Here is a 24020-nt window from a genome sequence, read left to right as displayed (position 1 = left end):
TAATAAATAATTACAATCACATAATTTTTTCTTTTTTTTTTCTTTTATAAAATATAAATAAAATATAATAATTATTAATTTTTATAATTTTTTAAAGATGCCATAGTAACAGTATTAACAGCAGCAAGTGCTTCTTGAGCAGTTGGAATAATATATTTTGCTGGTAATATAAAACCATGACGACCTCTATCACGTAATTCAATAGTATATGCATATTTAATTTTAAGCATTGCTTTAGCCCAATCATCAGCACCACCAGATGCAGCATATAATGTTGTTGCACTATTACCAACAGTATAAATACTATGATCACCAGTTGCTGATTTCATTGATGCTGCTGATGCACGTCCAACTTCTTCAAGTTCAGCATAATCTGGTGGTACACGTTTATCATAACCCCATGGGTAAAGTATATACTGACCATAACTATGAAATGTCAAATAAGCCTAAAAATATAAAAATATAAATATTAAAACATTAATTTATAAATTATAAAGCAATTTTTATTTCTTACACTAAAATTTCCAGCAGTTGCATCAAAGAAATTTTTAATTGCAGCTGTTTCTGGTTCGGAAAATGGACTTGTACCAGTATATATTTCTCTGCATGGTTGTTTACTTGTACCAAGACCACCCCATTTATATCCAAAATTTCTATTTAAATCAACACCAATACAAACACCACCTTTTTCTGGACTGCTACGATTTTTTCTCCACAATCTATCACCACGAAATGTATACTCATATCTAAAAAATAAAAATAATTATATTAAAGATAAAAAAAAATGAAATAAATGAATAATAATTACCCATCAGGATTAACAACTGGTAGTATATAATAATCAGCTTTTAAATCATCACTATTTTCAACAAGATTATCAATAATATAAGTGACAGCTGCTGGTGATACCCATTCTCTTGCATGTATACCACCGTCAATCCAAATTGATGGTACATTTGGTTGTCCCTTGCTAATACGTAATACCTAAAATTTTCAAAAATAATTATACAACAAAATTTCAAAGTGTTTTTCATTGTTTTAATTTAATTTTATATTAATTCATTTAATAATTTGTCGGGTGTTATAATTTATTAATTATTACCTTGAGAGGTCTTCCCTCAAAGGAATTACCAATTGACATGACTGAACATATTGATGGATATGTCACTGCTAAATAATCAAGATATCCATGAATATCATCTAGACGATGATAACTTGACCATTCCATTTTATGACCTAATTAAAATATTCTCATATTTATAATAAATGTTTTTTATTTATTAATTTTGAAATAAAAAAAATATATCCATTTTATTTTATTAATTTTATTTATAGGATGTTATTTGAATAAATTAATTGTTGATATAATTACGTAAAATATAATTATGAATTTTTATAAATTAGATAAAAGGTAATTTAAAAAATTGATAATTAATATTTAAATAAGTGTTCAATAATTAATTTATGATGAACCCAGGTATGAAAAGCTCACCCTTAAAATTCCATGGGAAATTTCCACTACTTTGTAAATTATCAACAAAGATACCAAGAGAAGAAGGAACCTTATTTGTTGGACGTATTAAAAATAATTTACGTCTTTTGTATTTTTTCCACCAAGTCAAACGAGCTAAAAAATAACTATTTCTATTCCAAATTTATAAATTATTACTACATAAATAAGTATGTTTTTATATTAAAAAAAAATAAAAAAGATGTTATTCAAAATGATAAATAAATTAATGAAAATCAAAGTATTAACACAAAAGTTAAGTATGTTGATAGATTCAACTTGATACAGTATATATATGTATAACTGTTATGTTAATCAGAATTGTCGATCGTGTGTTAAAACTGGGTTACCCAGTAAAATCAATTCAAGGTTGACAACCCCGTTAAATCACCTTCAATAGTCTATTTAGCACAACAGGTTAAATCTAATGTTTCAAAAAAAAAAAAAAAAACAAAAAGGTGAAAGCAATTTCGAAACGAAAAAAAAATTAATCAGGCAACAAACTACTAATATTATTATGTAAATTAAAACAAGCTTTTATACATATTATTATCATAGCTTGATTATAAATTAATTGTTAAATAAAATTAATATACAATAACAAATGAATTAAAAGAAAAAGAAAAAGCTTGCAAGAAAAGAAAAAGATAAAAATTACTAGCTAACCTTTTCTTCCTTGAAGTTCTTCAAGTTCTTCTGGTGATGGCAATGGATTTTCTTGATCAATTGCTTGTTGAAGATCAGGTATCATAACATCATATTTAATTTGTCGTTCACGTAAAAATCTTGATACTCTTGGTATCATATCAGGACGAACAAGAACATCAATAACAGACTCAGTGCCAACCCATTTTGAAACTTCTATTAATATTTAAAAAATAATTTAGTATGATTTTATTTAAACTATATATTTAAGTGAAAAATAAAATAATATATTACCTCCAGTTTCTTGAAGATATGATACAAATTCTCCCTGATCATTATCAGCAAGTACTCGCCAAACTTGTGATCCCTCATAGGTCACTGTCTCTTCGGGTATTTCAACGGCCTTGACCATAATTGCATCGGAAATATCAACACCAGCTTCAATTGGTACACCATCGTATTCATATTGTGATGTTAAATTATTTTTAATATAAAATGCCTCTGTTTGATATATTAAAACAGGTAAAAACGTAATAAAGGCGACAAACGCCCGGTTTATTCCGGTTGTTCTCATCCTCCTTTGGATTGGGACTGACCTTGTGAGCATGTTGGATGCCCCTTTTATAATAATACATATTCAGAAAGACAACGGTACTTTTCTCCCGTTTTTCAAACTTTTTTTTTATATATATTATTATATTTACTTTTTTTTTTTTTGTTATCATAACGTGTACTGACAATTTTCACACAGTTGTTCTGACCCAACTGATGATGTGGACCAACAACATACATTGCCCTCAACTTATAATTACAAGTTATTACTATAATAATAAATACACCCATATAATCTCGGAAGACATTCAACTTTTAAACTTTTAAAAAAAAAAATCATCATATAATTAAATTTTATGTATTTAAAAATAAAAAATTTTATTTTTTATGGAAATTTAATTTTAACTTACATGTGTTAATTTTGATAATTAAAGTTTATTATTTTTAAAAATATCATTTATTAATCTGTCAAAAAAAAATATATTTAACAAAATTTTATTATTAAAAATTGTTTTAGCTTTAATGAATAAATTATAAATAAAAATCAAGTTTTTTCTTAAATTAAAAATTGAAAGTTTATTTATTCAAATAGATTGTAAATAAAAATTATCATACATATAATTATTATTTTTTTTATCAGTTAATATATATTTAATAAATAAAAATTAATTAAAAATAATAAATTATGATTATTGTTTATTGTTAGTATTAATAGTAAAGTGAGTATGAATGCATTGAGAATTTAAAATGTAATCTTTCAGTATGTGTTATTGTTAATTTTTTTTTATTAAACAAGGGGGAGTTTTACATTTACACTGAAGACGTCATTCATTGGTAAAAAAAAAAAAAATAATAATAATAAATAAAATAAATAAATAAGCCCTCGCACGTTTGTCATGCGTGCCCGCGGAGCTTTCAGTATCTTTCAGTCATTCTGCTAGAAAACTTTGAGCGGATTGATATTACGTTGTAGTAAAATATACTGTACTCGTGGAAGTTGAAACATATAGCACAGCATCCGTTGCCACATATTAGTTGCTGTGCAGTCAAAATAATATTATAATAAAACATCAGTTTACAAAATGCAGTTGTCACTAACAGTCTTGTTTTTAAGCGCAATTTTCATCAATAATGTTGAGGTAAATTTAACAATTAATAATATAATTAAAGCTATTTAATTATCTCCACATTTTAATATAACTAAAACGTATATTTTAAATTGTATAATAATAGCTATAATTAAACAAATTATTAATTCTATTTTTAAATTTAAAACTTTTTTTTTTTTTTCTTTCATGTAAATAATTTTAATTGAATTAATTAATTGATGTTCAAAGTAATTGAGAATATATTTTTATAGGGTATCTTTATTGATTGAGAATTTAATTTCGTTTATTTAATTATTTTTTTTTTGTAGTCGACATCGTATAAAGTTACAAATCAGGTATATTTCGAAATAATGATTGATGATTATCCAATCGGTCGAATGGTAATTGGACTATTTGGTGAAGCAGCACCAAAAACAGTTAAAAATTTTTTAACAATTGCAACAAATGGTATCAATGGAAGAACTTATTCAGGCACTAAATTTCATCGTGTTATTAAAAAATTTATGATTCAAGGTAAATGCTAAATGAAATGAATATTTTACAAGTTTTTAATTATGAATAAAAATTATTTTTATTGTTTAAATTAGGTGGTGATGTTGATAAGGGTGATGGTAGTGGTTCAATAAGTATTTATGGTAAATATTTTGATGATGAAGATACTGGTATAAATCATGCTGGTCCTGGTTTTGTCAGCATGGCAAATGCTGGAAAAAATACAAATGGTTGTCAATTTTTTATTACAACAATTGCAACACCTTGGCTAGATGGACATCACACTGTTTTTGGAAAAGTAAATATTAAAATTTACTAATTAAATTTTCTATTTATAAAATGATTATATTTTTATTTTAATTAATTTTTTTTTTAGGTAATTGAAGGCCATGAAGTATTATTTAAAATTGAACAAACAAAAACTGATTCTGATGATGTGCCAGTATCACCAGTTGTTGTACTTGAAAGTGGTGAAATACCAGTTACAGCACCTTTCTACGTGTCTGATGATCCATACGAGTAAATTTAAAATCATAAAAATTCATCAATAATCTCAATAGAATTAGAATTACAATTATTTTTTTTTTTCTATTCACTAAATTACATAATCATATGACATATTTAATTAATTGCACAAAATGTACATTCACATATGCACACCCTGGTAGTCAATTATTAATTTGGAAAGAAAAGTATTAATTTTTTTAAAATTATTTAATTTTTTTTGTTGCTGCTGATGTTGTTGTTGTTGTGGTTTTAAATTTACCAAAGAGAGTAGATAAATTAGTAGGATGTTTTTTTAAAAAAGACTGGATTTAGAAAAAATTATTTTGTTGTTATATTTATTTTATTTTTTTTTGAAATAATTTATTGAGGACATATAAGCACTTGTTTGACCCACTTATCTTGAACCCTGCACGTTTGTCGGTCTTCATACATGTAAAATCCAGATTACGTGATCAGACTAGCAGTGGCTATCTTGACATTACAAGTGAAATCAAGTTTGCTTGTTGGTTGACGACCACTTTTATTATTTTAAATATAAATTGTAAAATACTGAGATGATTTACATTCAAATTAGTACGATGACATTATCTATCAAATGAATAAATTGAATCCAGTTTCAACCAATTTTGTCTCTTTCAAACTTCAGCATTGATAAATATATGAAAATTAAATTTTTATTAAATTAATAGTACATTTAAAGAAATATAAAAATTTAAAAAAAAAAAAAAACAAAAATAAATAGGTCCCATTATATTGCACACTCATTAATCGTTGATTACTATTTTTTAACATTTAAAAATAATTAATTTTTTTTTTATCAATTGACCGCATTTCTAAATTATACACTATCATATTTTTATTTTATATAATCTTTCAATTTATTGATAAAGAAAAAAGAAGAAAAAAAATTTTTTTTTTTCATATTTTTCAAGCCAAATAATAACATGGTTATTTTTCGTAATATAAAGACTGAAATCTAGATAAATTTGTAACAAAGAAAAATAAAAAATAATTTTTAGATTTCTTTATTAGATTGTGCTATGTAATATATATATTAATTTGATGTGCCTTATTACTCGTAATTAATTTTAGTTTTTAAAGAAAAAAAACATATTTTTTTTTGTTTTTGAATTTTAATTTTTAGATGCTTAAATATATTTAGTTACATGTATCAAAATGTCAAATTTTAAAATTAAAAATAAAATATTAAAAAACATAATTATATTCATTATTTAGTTAATTTATATTTTATTTAACAGTTTATGGGAATGGATCAAAGCAACTGCAATTCCACTGTCTTTTAGTTTTGCAATTCTTGGATTTTTTCAATGGATGATAAGAAAGTTGGACGTATAAATCAATAATTATATTTAAAAAAAATAAAAATACAAATATTTATTATTTAAATACAATCATAATTCATATAAGTATTTAAATTAACAATTTTCAATTAATTTCATTAACAATTTTACGTATTTTATAAATTTTTTATTTCAATTAATTCAACAAACTATTTATTTATTTTTTATTTAAAGCCACTGGTGTTAATTTTGTAAATAAACAATAAAAAGAAACACAATTATCTTAAAAAATTAATACTTTTTATAATTTTAATTTATAAAATTTAAATAAATAATTAAATAATTAAATTTAAATTTTTTTAATTACCGATTGTTGATAATTATTAATCATATATTATGCAAATGTAAGATGGCGTTGACATCACTAAAATGGTGTCAAAATAAAAAAAAAAAAAAGTGTAAATAACGATGATAATAATAAATAAAAAAAAACAAAAACCTTGATGTGAGTCAAACAGTCCCACGCGAGCTGCCGGTTGTTTGCGGTTAAAAATTCTATTGTCTCTTCATTTATTACTGTGTTTTACTCATTTTTTTTTTCTACTATTTATCTGTGTATAATAAGTGTGACAATAATTATTATAATAATAAACTACCAACAAAAAATAAACATCAAATAAATAAAATAAAATATAGTTTTAAAATATTATTAACATTTTCTTTAAATTAAATATTAATCAAGTTACTTTACATATGTAATATCGATCAAACTGTATATGTCTTTTCAATGTTTATCGGATTCTTTATATTTATAAATTTTTTTTTATGCAAATTAGTACTTGTCAATGCGGTCAAACATAAATCATAACTAACCAAATAACCCTTGCTTATAAAACAATAAAATTATAATAAAATTAGTAAACAAAAAAATTAAAAATATAGTTAAAAAAAATATAAGTGCGTATGTTTACTTGTGTCGTGACAAACAAGTCATCGGAAAATTTAATAAAAAAACAAAAAAGATAAGATTTCAGGTATTTTCTTATGTCGAAATGAAAGTGATACACAAGTTCTGAAAGTAACAAGGAAATAAGATATGTCGTGGTTTTATAATCAACACAAGAAAGGTAATATAAGGTATTTTTAAAACTTGAATCATGAACTTGATTACAAAAATTAATAATCATAACACAAAAAATAACAATAATTAAAATTTCAGGTTATCTAAGTGACGATGAACCAGCTGATTTTTGTTTATCTCATAAATAGGTAAGATTTATTTTTACAAACACCACATGTGTTTGTCATAATAAAAATATAAATACCTATAATAACACTTGTTATGACATGTAATTAAATTTTTTTAAAACTAATTTTAATATGTCATTAGCTACACTGATCTATTTGCAAGATAAAAATTTACTTAAAATACCTAAAAAATAAATAGAAAATAATTTTTTTTTCCATTAGAAATTTATTAATTTCATTTATCTATTTAACATCTATAAATAGTTGACAATCATTTATTGATTTGAATTATCAATACACTGCAGAATAATAAATTTCAACGAAAAAAAAAATTAAATTATTCAGTTTTGTCTATGCAGATGATTTATAAAATTCAAAATTATAATTTTTCAAAATAATAATAAGAGTTTATTGATATCTTTTTTTATATTTAGAAATTAAATATTAGTTTTATTAACATTATTATTATTTATTTTTAAATGTCCTCATGTCAATGAGTGTCCTTGTTTGATTATTAGTTATTGTAAATCCAAGTGTGAATGAGTAATTTTAATGAGGAAGACATTGAGTAGATATTGAGTCGGTGTTGTGATAAATAGACAAGTTATAATGACAGATACTTCCTTTGTAAGTAATTAAATAATTCATTGTATTTTTAATTAAACAAAGCCAGACGACTGCAGTTGATTAAAAACATCAATACATGCTAATTAAATTTGACATTCTTTTCACATACATCATCGCATGTTATTTATTTTTTTTTTGATAATTAACAATTACATTTTTTTTTCCTTCGACTTTTATTTAATTTCTAATTAACAATTAAATTTTTATCTCAAAAAACAAACTAATTGATTAATTTTTATGTTGAGTTTTCTAATTTAAATACACTTTTGTATAAATTTTATTACCAATGATTAAACGTAATTATATTTTTGTAATGTCATTTATCACGCGATGGGATTTTGTGTGTTTTATCCAGCTATCACATCAATGTGTCTATTTAATTTTATATATTTTTTTTCTTCATGTTTTATGGGTGTGACACACCATTAAATTAACAAGCGAATCAGGACAATAGTAAAATAAAATATAACGATTTTAAAATAATTAAAGATCATATTATTTTATAAACTTTTTTCTCTTTTTGCTAATGATAAAATTGTAATTTATTTGTTATGTTAGTTTTTTTATTTTATTCATTTTTAATCGGCAAGTAGTTTGTTCTTATTTTTCTTCTATTTATTATCAGCTTTATATTTATTTTTAAATATCAAACGGATCTATCATTAGCAACTTGATAACGAAAAGAAAGCAAATATATTTTTTTAGGATTGTCCAGGTTGTCATATCAGTGATTCGTTTTATTATTTATTGTATACATTTTAGACGGATGTGAACCTTTCTTCCTTTTGTATATATAAATTAGTTGTCATTTAAGGATATCATGTGTCAAATAAAATAAATAAAATGGGTAAAGTTGAAAGAAGGATAGGGTTGCATATGTTCAATTCAATCGATCATCCAAAAATCCGGTTACTCATCATAATATATTTCCGTTTGAAAAAATTATATACATATACAAATGCTATTTTATTTAGTCCATTTTTTAGCTATCTTATCAATTCTAATAATAGAAAAAAAATGTTTTATTTAGATATATTTTTTTAACATGAAATTTTAACAAATTTCGTTCGAAAAATTGATGAGCTTGTTTATTGTCGGCGCCTCATCGACGCCTCAAACATTGATACACACACATTTTTATTTTTTTTCTTATCGTTAATATACCTATTCCGATGGTCAGATCGAAAACAACCCAGAAAAATGAGGTCTCTTGTGTATATAGTCAATGAAGGTGCGGCAAATATAATCACATCTAGATTATAAAAAATAAAAAAAATAAAAAATGTATTATACTAAAAGAGATTTTTTAGCCATGTAATAATTTTATTAAATTTTTTTTTCACTTTTTTCAGAATGATAATAATCATTACAAAGTGATATAATAATAGAAGAAACAAAAAGTTCAGTCAAATATTTAAAAATGGGACAATACTGGCTGAATGTTGCTGTTCTCAGGATCGTCATACCTGTGACCTTCACAGCATGTAAGTTTTTAAATATGATTACTCATAAATAATAAAAAAATACTTGTGATTCATGTGTGAATATGTTTTTTTTTTTTTTTTTTATTCTATGATAATGTAATTTTAATGAGTAATTAAACTTTGTCTTGAGGATAAGAGCAAGAAAAAGACACAACAATAAAGAGCGAAAGAAAAAAAATGATAATTAACATATGATAGTCAAAATGATGATGTCACATTTACCAAATGGAACTGTACATTCATGCTAAAACATCAAAGGAAATATATTATTTAACAAAATAAAAATTAAAGCAGCTTTTGCTGATATTTTTTTATCGCAGTTATGACTAAGTTTTCGGATTAGATTTTAGGTCATTTAAAGAACTTTGCTCATGTTTTATTCGAGTGTTGTATATAAATTATATTTAACAGCTTTTTCTATTTTTTTTTTTTTTTATATTGTGCATAAAGCTAACAATGTTTAGTAATTTATTAATAATTTTCTAGCTAGTTTTAAGGGGGTAAAAAAAAGTCTAAATCGGTTTGATTATTTCTCTCTATTTTTTTGTTCTTCATTAAATAAAATAATCAATTTTTTAATATGAGTTGGAAAGCTACAATTATTCTTATCAAAAAAAAAAATATATTTATATGTCTAGCGATATGAAATTATTATTCTACGCATAAACAATATATTTATTTCTTCGCAAATCATAGGCTTTATGTTTATAATAAAATATAAAATCATACGCTTGTCAAAATAGAAATAAAAAAAATAAATATATATTTTTAAAATTTATAGTGACGGAATATATAAAGTCGCGAATATTTTTGTAAATAAAATACAACAGTTTGCAAGATGAGAGTGGTTCCAAAAATAACTTGATGTGACCACTCGGTCCAGTCATGTTGAATATTTATTTATTTTTTTGCATATCGATTTCGTAATATTAATGATAAAAAAAAAATAAATTATGCAATGAAAAATGATGACATTTATCGTGAATTAAATGATGATAATTATACTGGAAATATATTTTTTATATGTACGAAAGTAAAATGAATATAAAATATGAATAAATATTTGATGTAAATGAAAAGTGGCATCAGAACATCAGAATATATTGAAGACGACCAGAAATAGTGCAAAGGGGTTCTAATGGCTTGTCAGACACACTGAGCTTGTTATGTTCTACTTTCTTTTTTTTTTTTTGACATATGATACTATTGTAGTGTCAAAAAAATTAAATTAAAAAAAAAGCTAAACGAAATTCAACTGAATTATCTTTACATTTTTTTTTTTTTCTACAGGAGTGTTGACCTCAATTTTCATCACATTTAACACCGCTAAAATAAAATGATTGTTTCAAATAATTTGTTATACAAAAAATAAATTATTAAACTAATCTATTTTTAAATTGGAATGTAAATAATTTTAGAAACGTTAGACAAAGCATATGGGGCAAAATAATTAGTTGAAATTTATATTCAAATTTTTTTTTTTTTTCGACTCAGCTGCCAACAAATAGATAGATAGATAAATAGATAAAATCGTTTTTTTTTTTAAACTTATCTTTTGTAATTTAATTATCAAAAATACATAAAACGAAATTTAATTTTTATTTATTACCTCGTAGTTGGAATATAAATCTAAAAAAAAAACAAGAAAATAGCATACTCGAAATTTGATCAATTTAATATGCAAATAACGATCAAAAAAAATAAAGAAGGAAATAATAAAAAATGGGATATTATTAAAAATTCGACCTTTACAATTTTAACTTGTTGAAATTCATCAACATTTTCTAGTCTCTTTTTATGATATTTTTTCATGCATGACCTTTCACTTGAATTTTTTTTTTTTTTTTCATCTTTTATTTTACATTAAAATATTTTTTATAATATCATTAAATGATTTTTACATTTAAAAAAAAAATAACATCATTTTTAAAATTAGAATTCAAATAAATAAAATATTGAATTTAATTTTTTGTTGATTAGGTGTGATATGGCGACCCAGTGGATTGTCGTTAATTTATCTACTTCTAATGTTGCTATCACCATTAGTGCCAATTCCAACTCATGAAACAATGAATGCTTCAACTGGTCGATATTTCAAAGCCAGTATAGCACTATGTTTTATCAATGCTCTTTTACAGCTTGCATTTCAAATTGTTCTTGTTGCATTACCACGAATTCATGATGAATTTAAAATAAATTGTAAGTATAATTTCCAAAAAAAAATAAATAAACCTTCAAATAAATACAAATAACTAATTTATAAATTTAATGATTCAGGTGGATTATTTGAAAAAATATTTCGACATGCTGGTTTAGTTCGTCTTGAACAAGCAACAGTATGGGAAGTTGTTTATTGGCTTTTACCAGAAATAGTTGCTTTACCAGTGACAATAATATCATATTGTTTATGTCGTAAATTTACATGGAAAAGTCAATCAGATCCTGAAATAACACCACGACGTTCATCACCAAATACAGCATCAAAAATCATTGAAGATGCTAATACAAAAATTATAAATTTTTTTGGTATTATTGGAACATATATTGTTCTAGCTTCATTGTGTCTTGTTGCATCATTAAATCCATCAATTGAAGGTGGTTTTTATTTTATAATATTTTTATCATGTGCAACATGGTGGAGTTGTCACAAAGAATTACAACGTGGTTTTGCAATAATATGTAGAATTGTAATGCTTGTTGTTATATTAAATATAACATCATTAATGGCATATCAAAATCAATGGCCACAAGAGTTTATCGAAATTAATTCAACATGGTCAAGATATTTTGCACTTGATGCATATTATTCAACAAATTGTTCTGATCCACGTAATGTTTTTTCATCTGATTATTCAGACTGGACAAATTATGGATATTCAATTAGATTATTTTGGCTATATTTCGTGCTTGCATTACAATCACAATATTTATTTAAAAAACCGGTAAGTAAATTTTATATTAATTTATTATAATTAATCGTGACTAATAATATCAAAATTAATTTTAATGGAAATGGCTCTTTTATCTCTATCGGTTATTCAATTATTAAATCAATTTAATATATGTAAATAAACTAACAAATATTACTGAATATCAACTGTAAATCTCTTTTCATCATAATGCGGCTTTAAAATTAACCCCTGGAATATTAGAATGATGATGATGAAGATAGAAATCGTGGAAAATTAAGGAAATTGGATACAAATATAACACAACGACATATTTCTATTAGGAGAAGAACACCTTCTCAAAGGTGGCAATCAGCCAGGCGAAAGGCACGCGTAAGGATCATTTTACAATGATTGATCATCAAAATTACAATTAAAAAATAATAAATTCTTTTACCAGCTTTGGCTCTTCAATATTGATGATCTTTTAATTTTTAATTTTATTTATTTTGCTATCAGAAAGCAATTCACACAATTTATCAATCCCTTCACTTATTGATATTTATTATTAATGTGTATTTTATATTTATTTTAAGATTATTTTTAATGTTTTGTTTGTTGTGTACTGAATGTTGCCTATTTTTTCCTTGGTTTGCTGTGTTTTAGAAGCAGCCTACTGTCACTCCTCCGACTCAACCGGACGAAAGAACTCCTGTACGTATTAACAGTATTTTTTTTTTTTTTTACTTTTTGTATCTATATCAAAGAAAAAAAAACAAATGAAAAAAAAAATTAATAATAATTCAAATGCTAACAATAACAAAATTAACAAGAAAAAAAAAATTAACAAAATTTGAATTATTCATTATCGTTGCATGCATTACGCAGAGGGACTTTTTAAATATTGCTGGAGATTATACTGATACGGTGAGGGTATCTGTTATTAAATTTCTCTGTGTTTTTAATATCAGTGTTTTTTTTTCATCATTAATTCATGCAAATTCATTATATTAATTATCATTTAATAAAAAAAAATAATAATTTCATTAACAAGCAACAATAATATATTGATTTTTATTTGTTTTTTTTTTAAAATTAGATTAGCAAGAGCCTTTTCTCCCAGCACTTGTTTGCTTTTACCATTCATTCTATGAAAAAAAAAAAAAAAACTTTAATAATCATTATTAGACAATTTAGATAATAATTATAGTTTTTAATTTTTTAATTTAGCTAATGCGATTTGGATCTGGTCGTACTGGTTTACTTCAAGACTCAAGAGGAAGTGTAACAGTTGATGGACCACATGAAGATTCAATTCAAATGCAATCATTGAGTGAAGAAATACCAGAAGATAATCCAGGTCCAATTGAACATATAATAATGGCTGTATATTCAATATTTCAACTTGTTGTTAATTCATCATATCTTGCAACAAATATCATCATGATGACTTGGAGTATAATGTATCACAGTTGGACAACATTTATATTTTTACTTTGGGCATTAACACTATGGATGGTACCAAATAAACGTGCATCAATGATGAAATGTTCACCATTTATTGTATTTTATGGTACAATACTTGTCATTGGTGGTTATATTTATAGTTTAAATTTAACTGAAGATGAATTACCAACAGTATTTTGGAATATTCAAATGTCAGAAATTGGCTTTAGTAAATTAAATGAATCAAACACTTGGCATTTAGTTATTAAATCTGGTTTTATGACAATGTTTTGGATAACAATGCGTCAATATATGGCTGAAATTAAAAAAAATAAACGTACATCAGCATTACGTGATATGGCTGCACCATTACATTTATCTGTATCAGCAGCAGCAGCAACAACAAGTATGCAAAATGATAGTGTTGAAATAAAAAGTCAATTTATGAAAGACGTTGGTAAAATAATCAAAAAATTATTAACAAAATTTTGGATTGTTGTTGTTGCAATAATGTTATTTACAAGTGGTATTACTGGTGAACAAATGACAGTATTTAGAATAATTTACATGTCATTATTTTTAATATTTGTTATAACTTTTCAAATAACATGGTCAGGTTGGCGTAAAATGATGTATATGTTTTGGATAACAGTCATTGCATATTCAGTTATAATGTTAATTCTTGTATATACATATCAATTTAATAATTTTCCACAATTATGGACAAAATATTTATTAATTGATGATAATTTACAAAAAGATATTGGTCTTGAAAAATATGAAACAAAAGATTTATTTGTACGTTTATTAACACCAACATTTTTTGTTATAATAACAGTATTACAAATGCATTATTTTCATAATGATTTTCTTGAAGAAACAAATATTGATAAAATAAATATTGATACAATAACAAAACGTGAAAATTTATATATTGCACCAAAAAATATTGTATCAACACTTGATGTATTACTAGTTAATGATGGTGATGATGATGATGCTGCTACTGCTGCTCAACAATCAACAACAATGTATACATTAAAACAGCTTAAACAAATGTCAAAACTTGAAAGAATTGCATTATTACGTCGTACAGTTTGTCAATTAAAAAATTTTTATAATAACATATGGCTTATACTTGAAATTCATATGGAAAAAATTATATATATATCATTAATGTTATTATGTGTTAATGATGTTTGTGCAATTAATTGGATATTTGTTATTGTCATTGTTGTTACAATGAATTTACGTAAATCATTACAAATAATTTCGATAAATAGTATTGCATTTGCAATTGCTGTATTGATGGTTATAAAAATGTTGTATCAAATTAAATATATTAAACATGAAGAATGGAATGTTAATTGTACATCTGTTAATGAAACAAAAATTTATAATACTGCTGAATGGATTGGAATGAAAAAAGCTGATCCAGATAAATTATTTAATTTATTAAATGGTTATATATTAATAATTGCATTAACAACATTGAGAGCTGTTATAATGGTACGTCAATGTTTTTATCGTCAAAGCCGTGGTGAATCATTGGACACACCAAGTGTTATGTTTCCAAATATCAAAAGAAGCGATGCTGATAAAGGAATATCATATTGTCTTAAATTTTTATTAAATTATGGATTTTATAAATTTGGTCTTGAATTTTGTCTCATGGCTATTGTAACATTAATTGGTAAAAGACTTGATTTTTTTTCTGTTCTATATGGCTTATGGTTACTCATGTTATTTGCTAAAAACGGTTTTTTTATTCATCATAATATTATGCAATTGTTGTTGCACCACCAACATGGCTATGTATTTATTATCCATGGAATGATTACACAATACTTAAAGAACTACAAAATTGGCTGTATTTGCCAGATCCTGATAGACCACCAAATCCACATATATTAATATGTGATTTTTTTTTATTACTAATGGTTATTAGACAAAGTTTGGTATTTAAAATTGAAGAAAAAACGACAACTGATGATGAGCATGAATTTATTGCTGGTCATAATTATTCAGTATATCAAGATATGGAAAAATTAAATTTTATAAATCCAGTTAAAGATTATGTATCACATATAAGATGTTGGCTTGATGTATTAAAACGTGGTTTTATGATGAGTTTTATGTGGATAACATTGTCAATGATGTTTCTTGCTGGTACTAAAAAAACAAATTTATTTTCACTTGGTTATTTAATTGGTGCATTTGTATTTTTATGGCAAGGAAGTGATTTTTATTTACGTCCAGTTAAAACAATATTAAAATGGTGGAATATTTTACTTGGTTATAATGTTTGTGTTATATTTTCAAAAGCATTATTTCAAGGACTTGGATATGTTTTAACATCACAATGGAAACAATCATGTCCATTTATACAATTACTTGGTATTGGTGTTGGTGTTTGTGGTGATATTAAAACAGATAGTGATATGGTTTGGGATGTATTATGTTTTGCTTGTTTAATTATTATGAAAAGATTATTTAAAAGTTATTATTTCTTTCATATTGTTGATGAAACAAAAGCAATGAGTATATTAGCATCACGTGGTGCTGAATTACTTGAAGATTTACATAAAAAACGTATTGAATATCAAGAAAATGTTGAAAAAAATGTACTTGAAAAATTGAAATTTAAAATGGATAAAATTAAAGCTGATCAACAAAGAATTCAAGGACCAAGTTATCGTGAGCCATCAACACACAAAGTTGGTAAGAAATTATTTTTTTTTTTACTTAAATTTATCTTTAAAAAACAAGATGTTTTATTATTATTATTTTCTATAAATAAATTAAGTTTTTCTAGGTTTTAAAAAATGTCTATCTATAAAAAAAACCAATCTTTAAATTCACGCTAGCTTTAAATAAAATTATTGAAATAAATTTAAAAATTTTTCATTATATATAAATATTTAAATTAAAATAAATTTTGGACTTTTCATAATAAAATAATTAAAGCCATCGTGAAATTAAAAGAAAAGCATTAAAGAAACTTAAAAAGAAAAAAAAAATTCCTCATATTCTCTTTACGCAATCATTGACGATAAAAAGGAAGGGCACCATTGGCAAAAGCATCAAGTGTTAGTTCGTGTTTATCCTCGGGTCATACACCACCACAAGGTTACAGAACACCAATTGATGAAAATGATACAAGTGACGATGATGATGATGATAATACAAATAATAATATTGATGATGATCCACCACCATTAACACCAAGAGCAGCATCATTATTACATGCACCATCACCAAATTCAGCAATATTAACAGTTAGTCTAGATGGATATCTTGAACCAACACGAATATCATTTGGTTCACCACCAAATAGTGATTTAAATCCACATGGTGTATCATCAGATGAAACATTTCCAGTATTTTCACCACCACCATATGATCATTTAGCATCAAATGATAGATCATGTTTGTTACGTGATAATATACACAGACGACAATCAAGTTTTGCTGAAACAACATGGATTACAGATAATCCAATATCAAGACAATCAATTGTTTCATATACATCACGTTCACATCGTTCACATCATACATGTAAAATTGTTACAAGGAATATAATTTAATTCAACGTGCCTTCGTCAACGTGTGATTATTCATTGTTAAAAAAAAAAATGCTTCGACACGCCATTATAATGATGATCTAGATGGACAATCAAAGATCACAATATTGCACTGTAAAAATTAATTTAAATCTGTTGGCATGATTTTTTTTTTTCTTTTTACAGATGTTTACTATTATTATTATTGTTAATCAGTGTTTTTTCTTCATTAATATATCCTGCAAAAATTATAAATTTGTTTGGGATTTAAATATTATTTTCAGATCCAGTGTTTTTTTTTCTTAAAAAAAAAAAACATTTCAAATATTTTTTTATATTATTTATTTTTAATAATTAATCAATGCTTATTTTGTTATTATTTTATTTTTTTTATTTTCATGTGTGTCAATTAATGTAGATACGCTGTTTCCACATGACCGACCATTGTACAGACGTCATGCACCAGATTACAACAGACAGGGTAAATTTATATGTAGAAATTTGTATTATTTAGGAGAAAAAAAATTAAAAGATATATCAAGATTCAACAAATCTCTTAAATTATATTTAGATTAAGTTAATTAAAAGTCTGTAAAACTAATACTATAATAATATATTGTACATATTGTTTCAGCTTAATTATCATTTTAATTAAAATTCGTTGTAATTAATCTTCTTGTAAACTATCTATTTGTACTTGTAAACATTTTTTATATAAAAAAACAGCTGGTAATAATATTCATTGAGTGTTAAGCCATTACATTAAAAAACATTATTGGTTTTGTCTAGGAGAATATATATCCAGTTGGTACTGGTTGGAAATGCATGGCTTTAGTATTATTGTCAGTCATCAATATAAAATAATAAATATCTTTGTGTTGCTTAAGAATAATTCTAAAATAAATATTAATATGTATTTTTTTTTTTCTTTTTTTAATAGCTGTTAGATCTGGTGACTACTACATGTTTGATGATTTCGAGGATGAAGATGTTACTGATTTACTGCCAGATCCACAAGATGAATTTGAAGAAGAAGAACGTCGACGTCAACAACGTCAACGTGGTCGACGAATGACTGTATCAGAGGTCAGTATTTAAATTTTATTTATTTTCTAAAATTATATATTTTCTACTGCAATACTTAAATTTTTTTTTAAAAATAATAATAATAAAATGAATAAAAAGAAAAGAAAATAGAAAAGAATAAAAAAAAAAAAAAACAAAAATACTTTTCAGTGTGTGTAACATGATGAGTGCAAGTTATTGTGATTGTCTGCACCATGTGTGAAAAATACACATAAGTATAAATGTATGTGTTACTGTATTTGATATGTTACGAGTGATGATTTTCAGCTGATGACAACACTCATTAAGACAGACATAGAGATTGCTACACACGTTGCCATGTATGGTGGTACCCAGAAGGATGCATTGAGACTAAGACGACAAAGTGCACCATTGACTAGGAAGAAATCATCGGTGTCTTATTTGAGTGCAAGATCAACAAGTGATTCTGCTGCTGCGACAACTGATGTGAGACTTCTTCTCATCAACAAAGTCAATGATTAATATGTGTCTATTTGCATAATTTAATCAAGACTATTTCTCTCTATCTCTCTGTCTATCTATCTATCTTTTTCAATTCAATTTTCGATAATTAAATTCATTATTTTTATTTATTTATTTTTCAACAAATTATTATTTTAATTTTTATTTATTTATTTATTTATACGTAGTTGCTATGTAGATTGCAAATTTTTCTAACATTTTATTTATTATTTCAAATTAATATTAACTTTAATTTATCATTTAAATTTAATTAATTTGCTATAGTTTAGCTTTTCAGGAAGTAGTTATTAATTTATTGATATTATTTAGTAGATTTTCTTTTTATTTTAATCATTGTATTATTTTTATTTTTATTCATGGATAGATGAAGGTTTATCATGATTTTTCAGTATTTTAAACTAGGTTTTTCTATTTGAAAAAAAAAAAAATTATATGGAAAAAGAAAAGTGTTGTTAAATTATTGAAAATTTTTTAATTGAAAAAATTATATTTTTGTGAAAAACCTGGTTTAAAATTAATTAATTAGTAACTCGTTCTAGCTTCAACCAACAACTTTAACTTGTTAATGTCATCGGCTGTAACAGCTCTGGGTTTTTTTTGTTGTTTGAAAGAAAAAAAAAAGGATTAATTTATCATAGTTTTTAATTGATATTTTTTATTTATTTATTTAGGCTGATAGAACGAGTCTACCGTCAATGGAAGTTGATGATATAGAGAGAGAAATGAAAAATGATGACATGACCCATCCAGGTGATGACGATGATGAAGAAAAGTCTGATACACCAAAAAATATTTCTCTACTTACGTACTTCAAATTTATGATCGAGTTTATCAACAGTGCCATGGTATCAGCCACAAGATATCTCAATAAATTCTCACGAGATTACAGATACATCAGAAAAGTTCTTGCAAAAGAGAAAAAAATTTTAAAAGTAATTTATTTATCTAATTTATTAATAATTCAAAAAATCGTTATGCTGAATTTTTTTTTTCTTCAATATTTAATTCACAGGCTAAACCAGATTTTCGAAGAGGCATGAGACTTGGGATAAATCAAATTTGGCAACCAATTCCTCTAATAAAAGAGAGGTAAGTAAAAAAAGCACAAAAAAAATTTTATTAAATTAATTATTTTTATTTTTTATATTAATTAAAAATTAAGCTTATTTAGAAATAAAATAGAAATATATTTAGATTAGTTGATTTATTTATAAAATAATGTGATAAAAAAATCATACAATGAAGAAAATTGAAAAATTCAAGGAGCTTTTTTTTCAATAGAAAAGCAATTTTTAATTTTTTTGATAAATCATCGGTTGATATATAAATAGTTATGAGAATAGTAGTAAATGTTATGGATTATAACAGATCAGATACTGAGGGAAGCACAGATGAGACAACAGATGGTGAGGCTCAAAATCAGCTAAAAGAACAGGACGACAGGTAGGGAATATAGTCACCAAAATGAAGCTTTATTTTTCTTTATTTAATCATTAATTTTTCAGTAGCTAGCTAGTTGGTTTCCTGATATTATTAATACAACATTATTTTTTAAATTTGCTTTAATAATCATTTGTTAATTTTATCAATTCTTTTATTAAAACTAATTTAATCTAAAATAACAAAATTAAAAATTGATGATCGTCCGCAGCGCTCCTTCATGTTTAATATAATTATTGTTAATTAATATAAAAAAAAAATATTACAAAGTGTGTCTGTATGTGACTTTCCTCCTTGGATAAAATTCGATCAAGAAAAATTATTATTTTTGCCAGGAAGGAGAGCTTGCTGACAGTTCCACACATCCGAATTCTGGCGCCGAGTTTGGAGCGAGGATTGGATGCGTCCTCCTCCAGGTATCGGTTCATTGTAGAAAAAAAAAAAAAAACAGATGTTTCACCGTTGCTTTTTTTGCACGCTTTAATCACAAATATTGCATTTATTTTTATCTTCACCATCATACTTTTATCACACGTGTGTTTCATCTGAAATAAAATTTAGAAAAAAAATCATCATCTCAATATTTAACAATAGAAATTGCATTAATTAAAAAAATTGTTGTTAATTTTATATGTCAATATTTGTAAAGGAATTTATAATTAATTTTTTTGATATTATTTGATTTAAATAGCTCAATATTATCAAGGCCACCAGTGATAAATCCAGTTGAAGAAGATCAACAACCAGAGCTATCAGAAGTTGATCAGCCACCAATTATTCAACTTCTTGCTTCAATGTGGTTTGGAATATTAGCACATTCAACATTCATGTGTTATTTTACAATTTTTATTCATCAAATTAAAAATGCATCTGTTTTATCAACTCCTTTGCCACTTATGGTATTTTTCTGGGGTTCATTAACTGTTCCAAGACCATCAAAAACTTTTTGGGTTACTGTGATTGCTTATACTGAGGTAAAAAATTAAACTTTCTTTTAAATAATATAAACAAATAAATAATAAATTAAATTAATTTTCAGGCAATTGTCATTGTAAAAAGTATATTTCAATTAGAACAAATACCTTGGACTGATGAAATAAAAAGTCGTCCAGCAAAAATAATTGGCATTGAAAAACAAACAGATTATGCATTTTGGGATCTTTTATTATTACTCATGGTATTTTTTCATCGATATATGCTAAAAGCACTTGGACAATGGACAACTCCTTACAATGCAAGAAAAATAATACCATCAAAAATAACATTATCATCATCATCAAAAAAAAATACAACCAATACAAATGGTCAATCAGAACCAACAAGATTTCATTGGCAAAATGAAGAACATTTACGTAATGATACACCACACAGTTCAAGTCAAGATGTAACAACAACAACAACAGCAACAGTAGCATCAACATCACATACACAAGATAAACCAGAATCTTCTGGTGATAATCATCAAGATGAAGAAAAAATAGTTATTAAAGATGAAGAAATACATCCATGTGATGAAAATTTTTCAACAACAGTACATTATACAACAATGAAATATTTAGAACCAGCAAAAATATTTTTAGAAAATATATTGTCAACAGATGGAAAAGAAAAAACAAATGTTTATGCATACATGTTTTTATGTGATTTTTTTAATTTTATATTGCTAATATTTGGATTTTCTGCATTTGGTACACAACAAGAAGACGGTGGTGTTACAGCATATTTTCAAGAAAATCGTGTACCAATGCCATTTTTATTAATGTTATTATTTCAATTTACACTTATTGTCATTGATCGTGCATTATATTTACGTAAATCAACAGCTGGTAAACTTGTATTTCAATATTTTCTAATATTTGGTGTTCATATATGGATGTTTTTTATTCTACCAATAGTAACAGATAAAGATTTTAATACAAGTTGGGCACCACCAATTTGGTATATGGTTAAATGTTTTTATTTATTATTTGCTGCATATCAATTACGTCTTGGTTATCCAACAAGAATACTTGGTAATTTTTTGTGTAAAAATTATAGTATGATAAATTATTCTTTATTCAAAGGATTTATGATAATACCATTTTTATTTGAATTGAGAGCTGTTATGGATTGGATATGGACAGATACATCAATGACAATAATGGATTGGTTTAAAATGGAAGATATATTTGCAAGTATTTATCAAATTAAATGTATGAGAGGTGTTGAATCAGATTATCCACAACCACGTGGTGTTAAAAAATCACAAGTAAGTAAATACATGACTGGTGGTGGTGCATTATTTGTTATTATTGGTTTAATATGGTTTCCATTATTAATATATGCACTTGGTGGTACTGTTGGTGATCCAAATCCACCTTATGATGTATCATTAAGTATTAAATTTGGTTCACATGAACCAATATATACAATGTCATCACAAGATTCAGAAATTGTTAATTATACAGAAAAAGATTATATTGATTTAACAAATATTTATATTGGACGTAAATACAGATCATCAATGACATTTTTAGAGAGTTATTCAGCAGCTGATGTATCAGCAGTTAGAATGTCAAATTCATCAAGAAAAATATGGGGTATATCACCACCAGATAAATTACGTTTAAAACTTGAACTTGAAAAAAATACAACAATGCAAATACATATTGAATGGTCTGTATCACGTCAAACACATGTTAAAGAATTAAGTGATACAACAATTAAAACAAGAAAAATTGAATTTCCAGCATATATTGATGGTAAATTAAATCAAGATAGACAAAATTTAATTAAAATGTTAACAAATAATAGTGAACAAAATAATTTTAATACAACAATTGTATTACAAAATGTATTTCCAAAATTTTTAAAAGTTACTAATCAAAATGTTGATCCAGTATCACAATTAATGCATAATGATACATCAACAACATTTGATCCAGATAAAGATGTATTTAGAAGTGTAACATTAAAATTATCAACAGATGAAACACAACAACAATGGTGGATGGTTAGTGAAAAATGTGATGATCAAATACATTCATCATACTTGAGTCGTATACCATTAAATGATTGTGAATCATGGATTATGATGTTTTTATTTAATGACAGAACATTTCCACCTGGTTTAAATTTTATAAGTGGTTTTGGTATACTTGGTTTATATACAACAGCTGTTATTGTTATAAGCCAAATGATGAGACGTATTGTCAGTGAAATGGCACCAAAAATTATGTTTGATGATATGCCATATGTTGATAGAATATTACGTCTTTGTTTAGATATTTATTTAGTACGTGAAAGTGGTGAATTATGCTTGGAAGAAGATTTATTTGCTAAGCTAATATTCCTTTATCGTTCACCTGAAACATTGATAAGATGGACAAGACCACCTGAGTCAGTGGCATCTGGTGATAGAGCTGAACGTGATGCTAATGATCTTGATGATGATGATGATCATGATTTTGATGAACTCACTGATAACGTAAGAGAAAGAAGGCCAAAAACTGACTAAATGTGTTTCATATATATGTAATAGCTATAATATTTTTTAAACTTCCTAGTCATTTAAGTTTTTTTCTCTGACAAGTTATAAAAGATTATTTGTCATTTTTTTTTTTTTTGTTGATTAATATCTAAATATTATTTTCAAGTGTC

The 24020-nt window shown here is 24.9% G+C and overlaps 3 protein-coding genes across 3 annotated transcripts; 2 read left to right on the top strand and 1 right to left on the bottom strand.

The window, feature by feature from the left end:
- Positions 1–40: 40 nt before the first annotated feature.
- On the bottom strand, positions 41–2764 carry LOC122853183 (carboxypeptidase B-like). Its single transcript, XM_044153483.1, has 6 exons — positions 2450–2764; positions 2177–2371; positions 1103–1236; positions 809–984; positions 515–746; positions 41–446 (listed from the first exon to the last, which is right to left on the bottom strand). Exons 1-6 carry the CDS (start codon positions 2760–2762, stop codon positions 75–77), a joined length of 1422 nt encoding a protein of 473 aa, XP_044009418.1. The 5' UTR covers positions 2763–2764; the 3' UTR covers positions 41–74.
- An 854-nt stretch (positions 2765–3618) lies between these two features.
- LOC122853185 (peptidyl-prolyl cis-trans isomerase B-like) lies at positions 3619–6171 on the top strand. Its single transcript, XM_044153484.1, has 5 exons — positions 3619–3846; positions 4125–4329; positions 4404–4606; positions 4685–4827; positions 6075–6171. The coding sequence occupies exons 1-5, from the start codon at positions 3790–3792 to the stop codon at positions 6169–6171; spliced, it is 705 nt and encodes a 234-aa protein (XP_044009419.1). The 5' UTR covers positions 3619–3789.
- A 450-nt stretch (positions 6172–6621) lies between these two features.
- On the top strand, positions 6622–23980 carry LOC122853182 (piezo-type mechanosensitive ion channel component-like). Its single transcript, XM_044153482.1, is given in 18 exon segments — positions 6622–7253; positions 7336–7385; positions 9344–9475; positions 11456–11674; positions 11753–12417; positions 12628–12756; positions 13030–13077; positions 13252–13290; positions 13594–15568; positions 15571–16530; positions 17791–17853; positions 18313–18458; positions 18726–18905; positions 19613–19873; positions 19954–20030; positions 20310–20384; positions 21073–21355; positions 21421–23980. Coding segments are annotated over 16 exon segments (7641 nt in total). The 5' UTR covers positions 6622–7253; positions 7336–7385; positions 9344–9411; the 3' UTR covers positions 23878–23980.
- Positions 23981–24020: the final 40 nt, after the last annotated feature.

Source organism: Aphidius gifuensis, linkage group LG3, assembly GCF_014905175.1.
Source record: "Aphidius gifuensis isolate YNYX2018 linkage group LG3, ASM1490517v1, whole genome shotgun sequence".
NCBI lineage: Eukaryota > Metazoa > Arthropoda > Insecta > Hymenoptera > Braconidae > Aphidius > Aphidius gifuensis.
The sequence above is the reverse complement of the archived record's forward strand: the minus strand, read 5'-3'. Positions and strand labels throughout refer to the sequence as shown.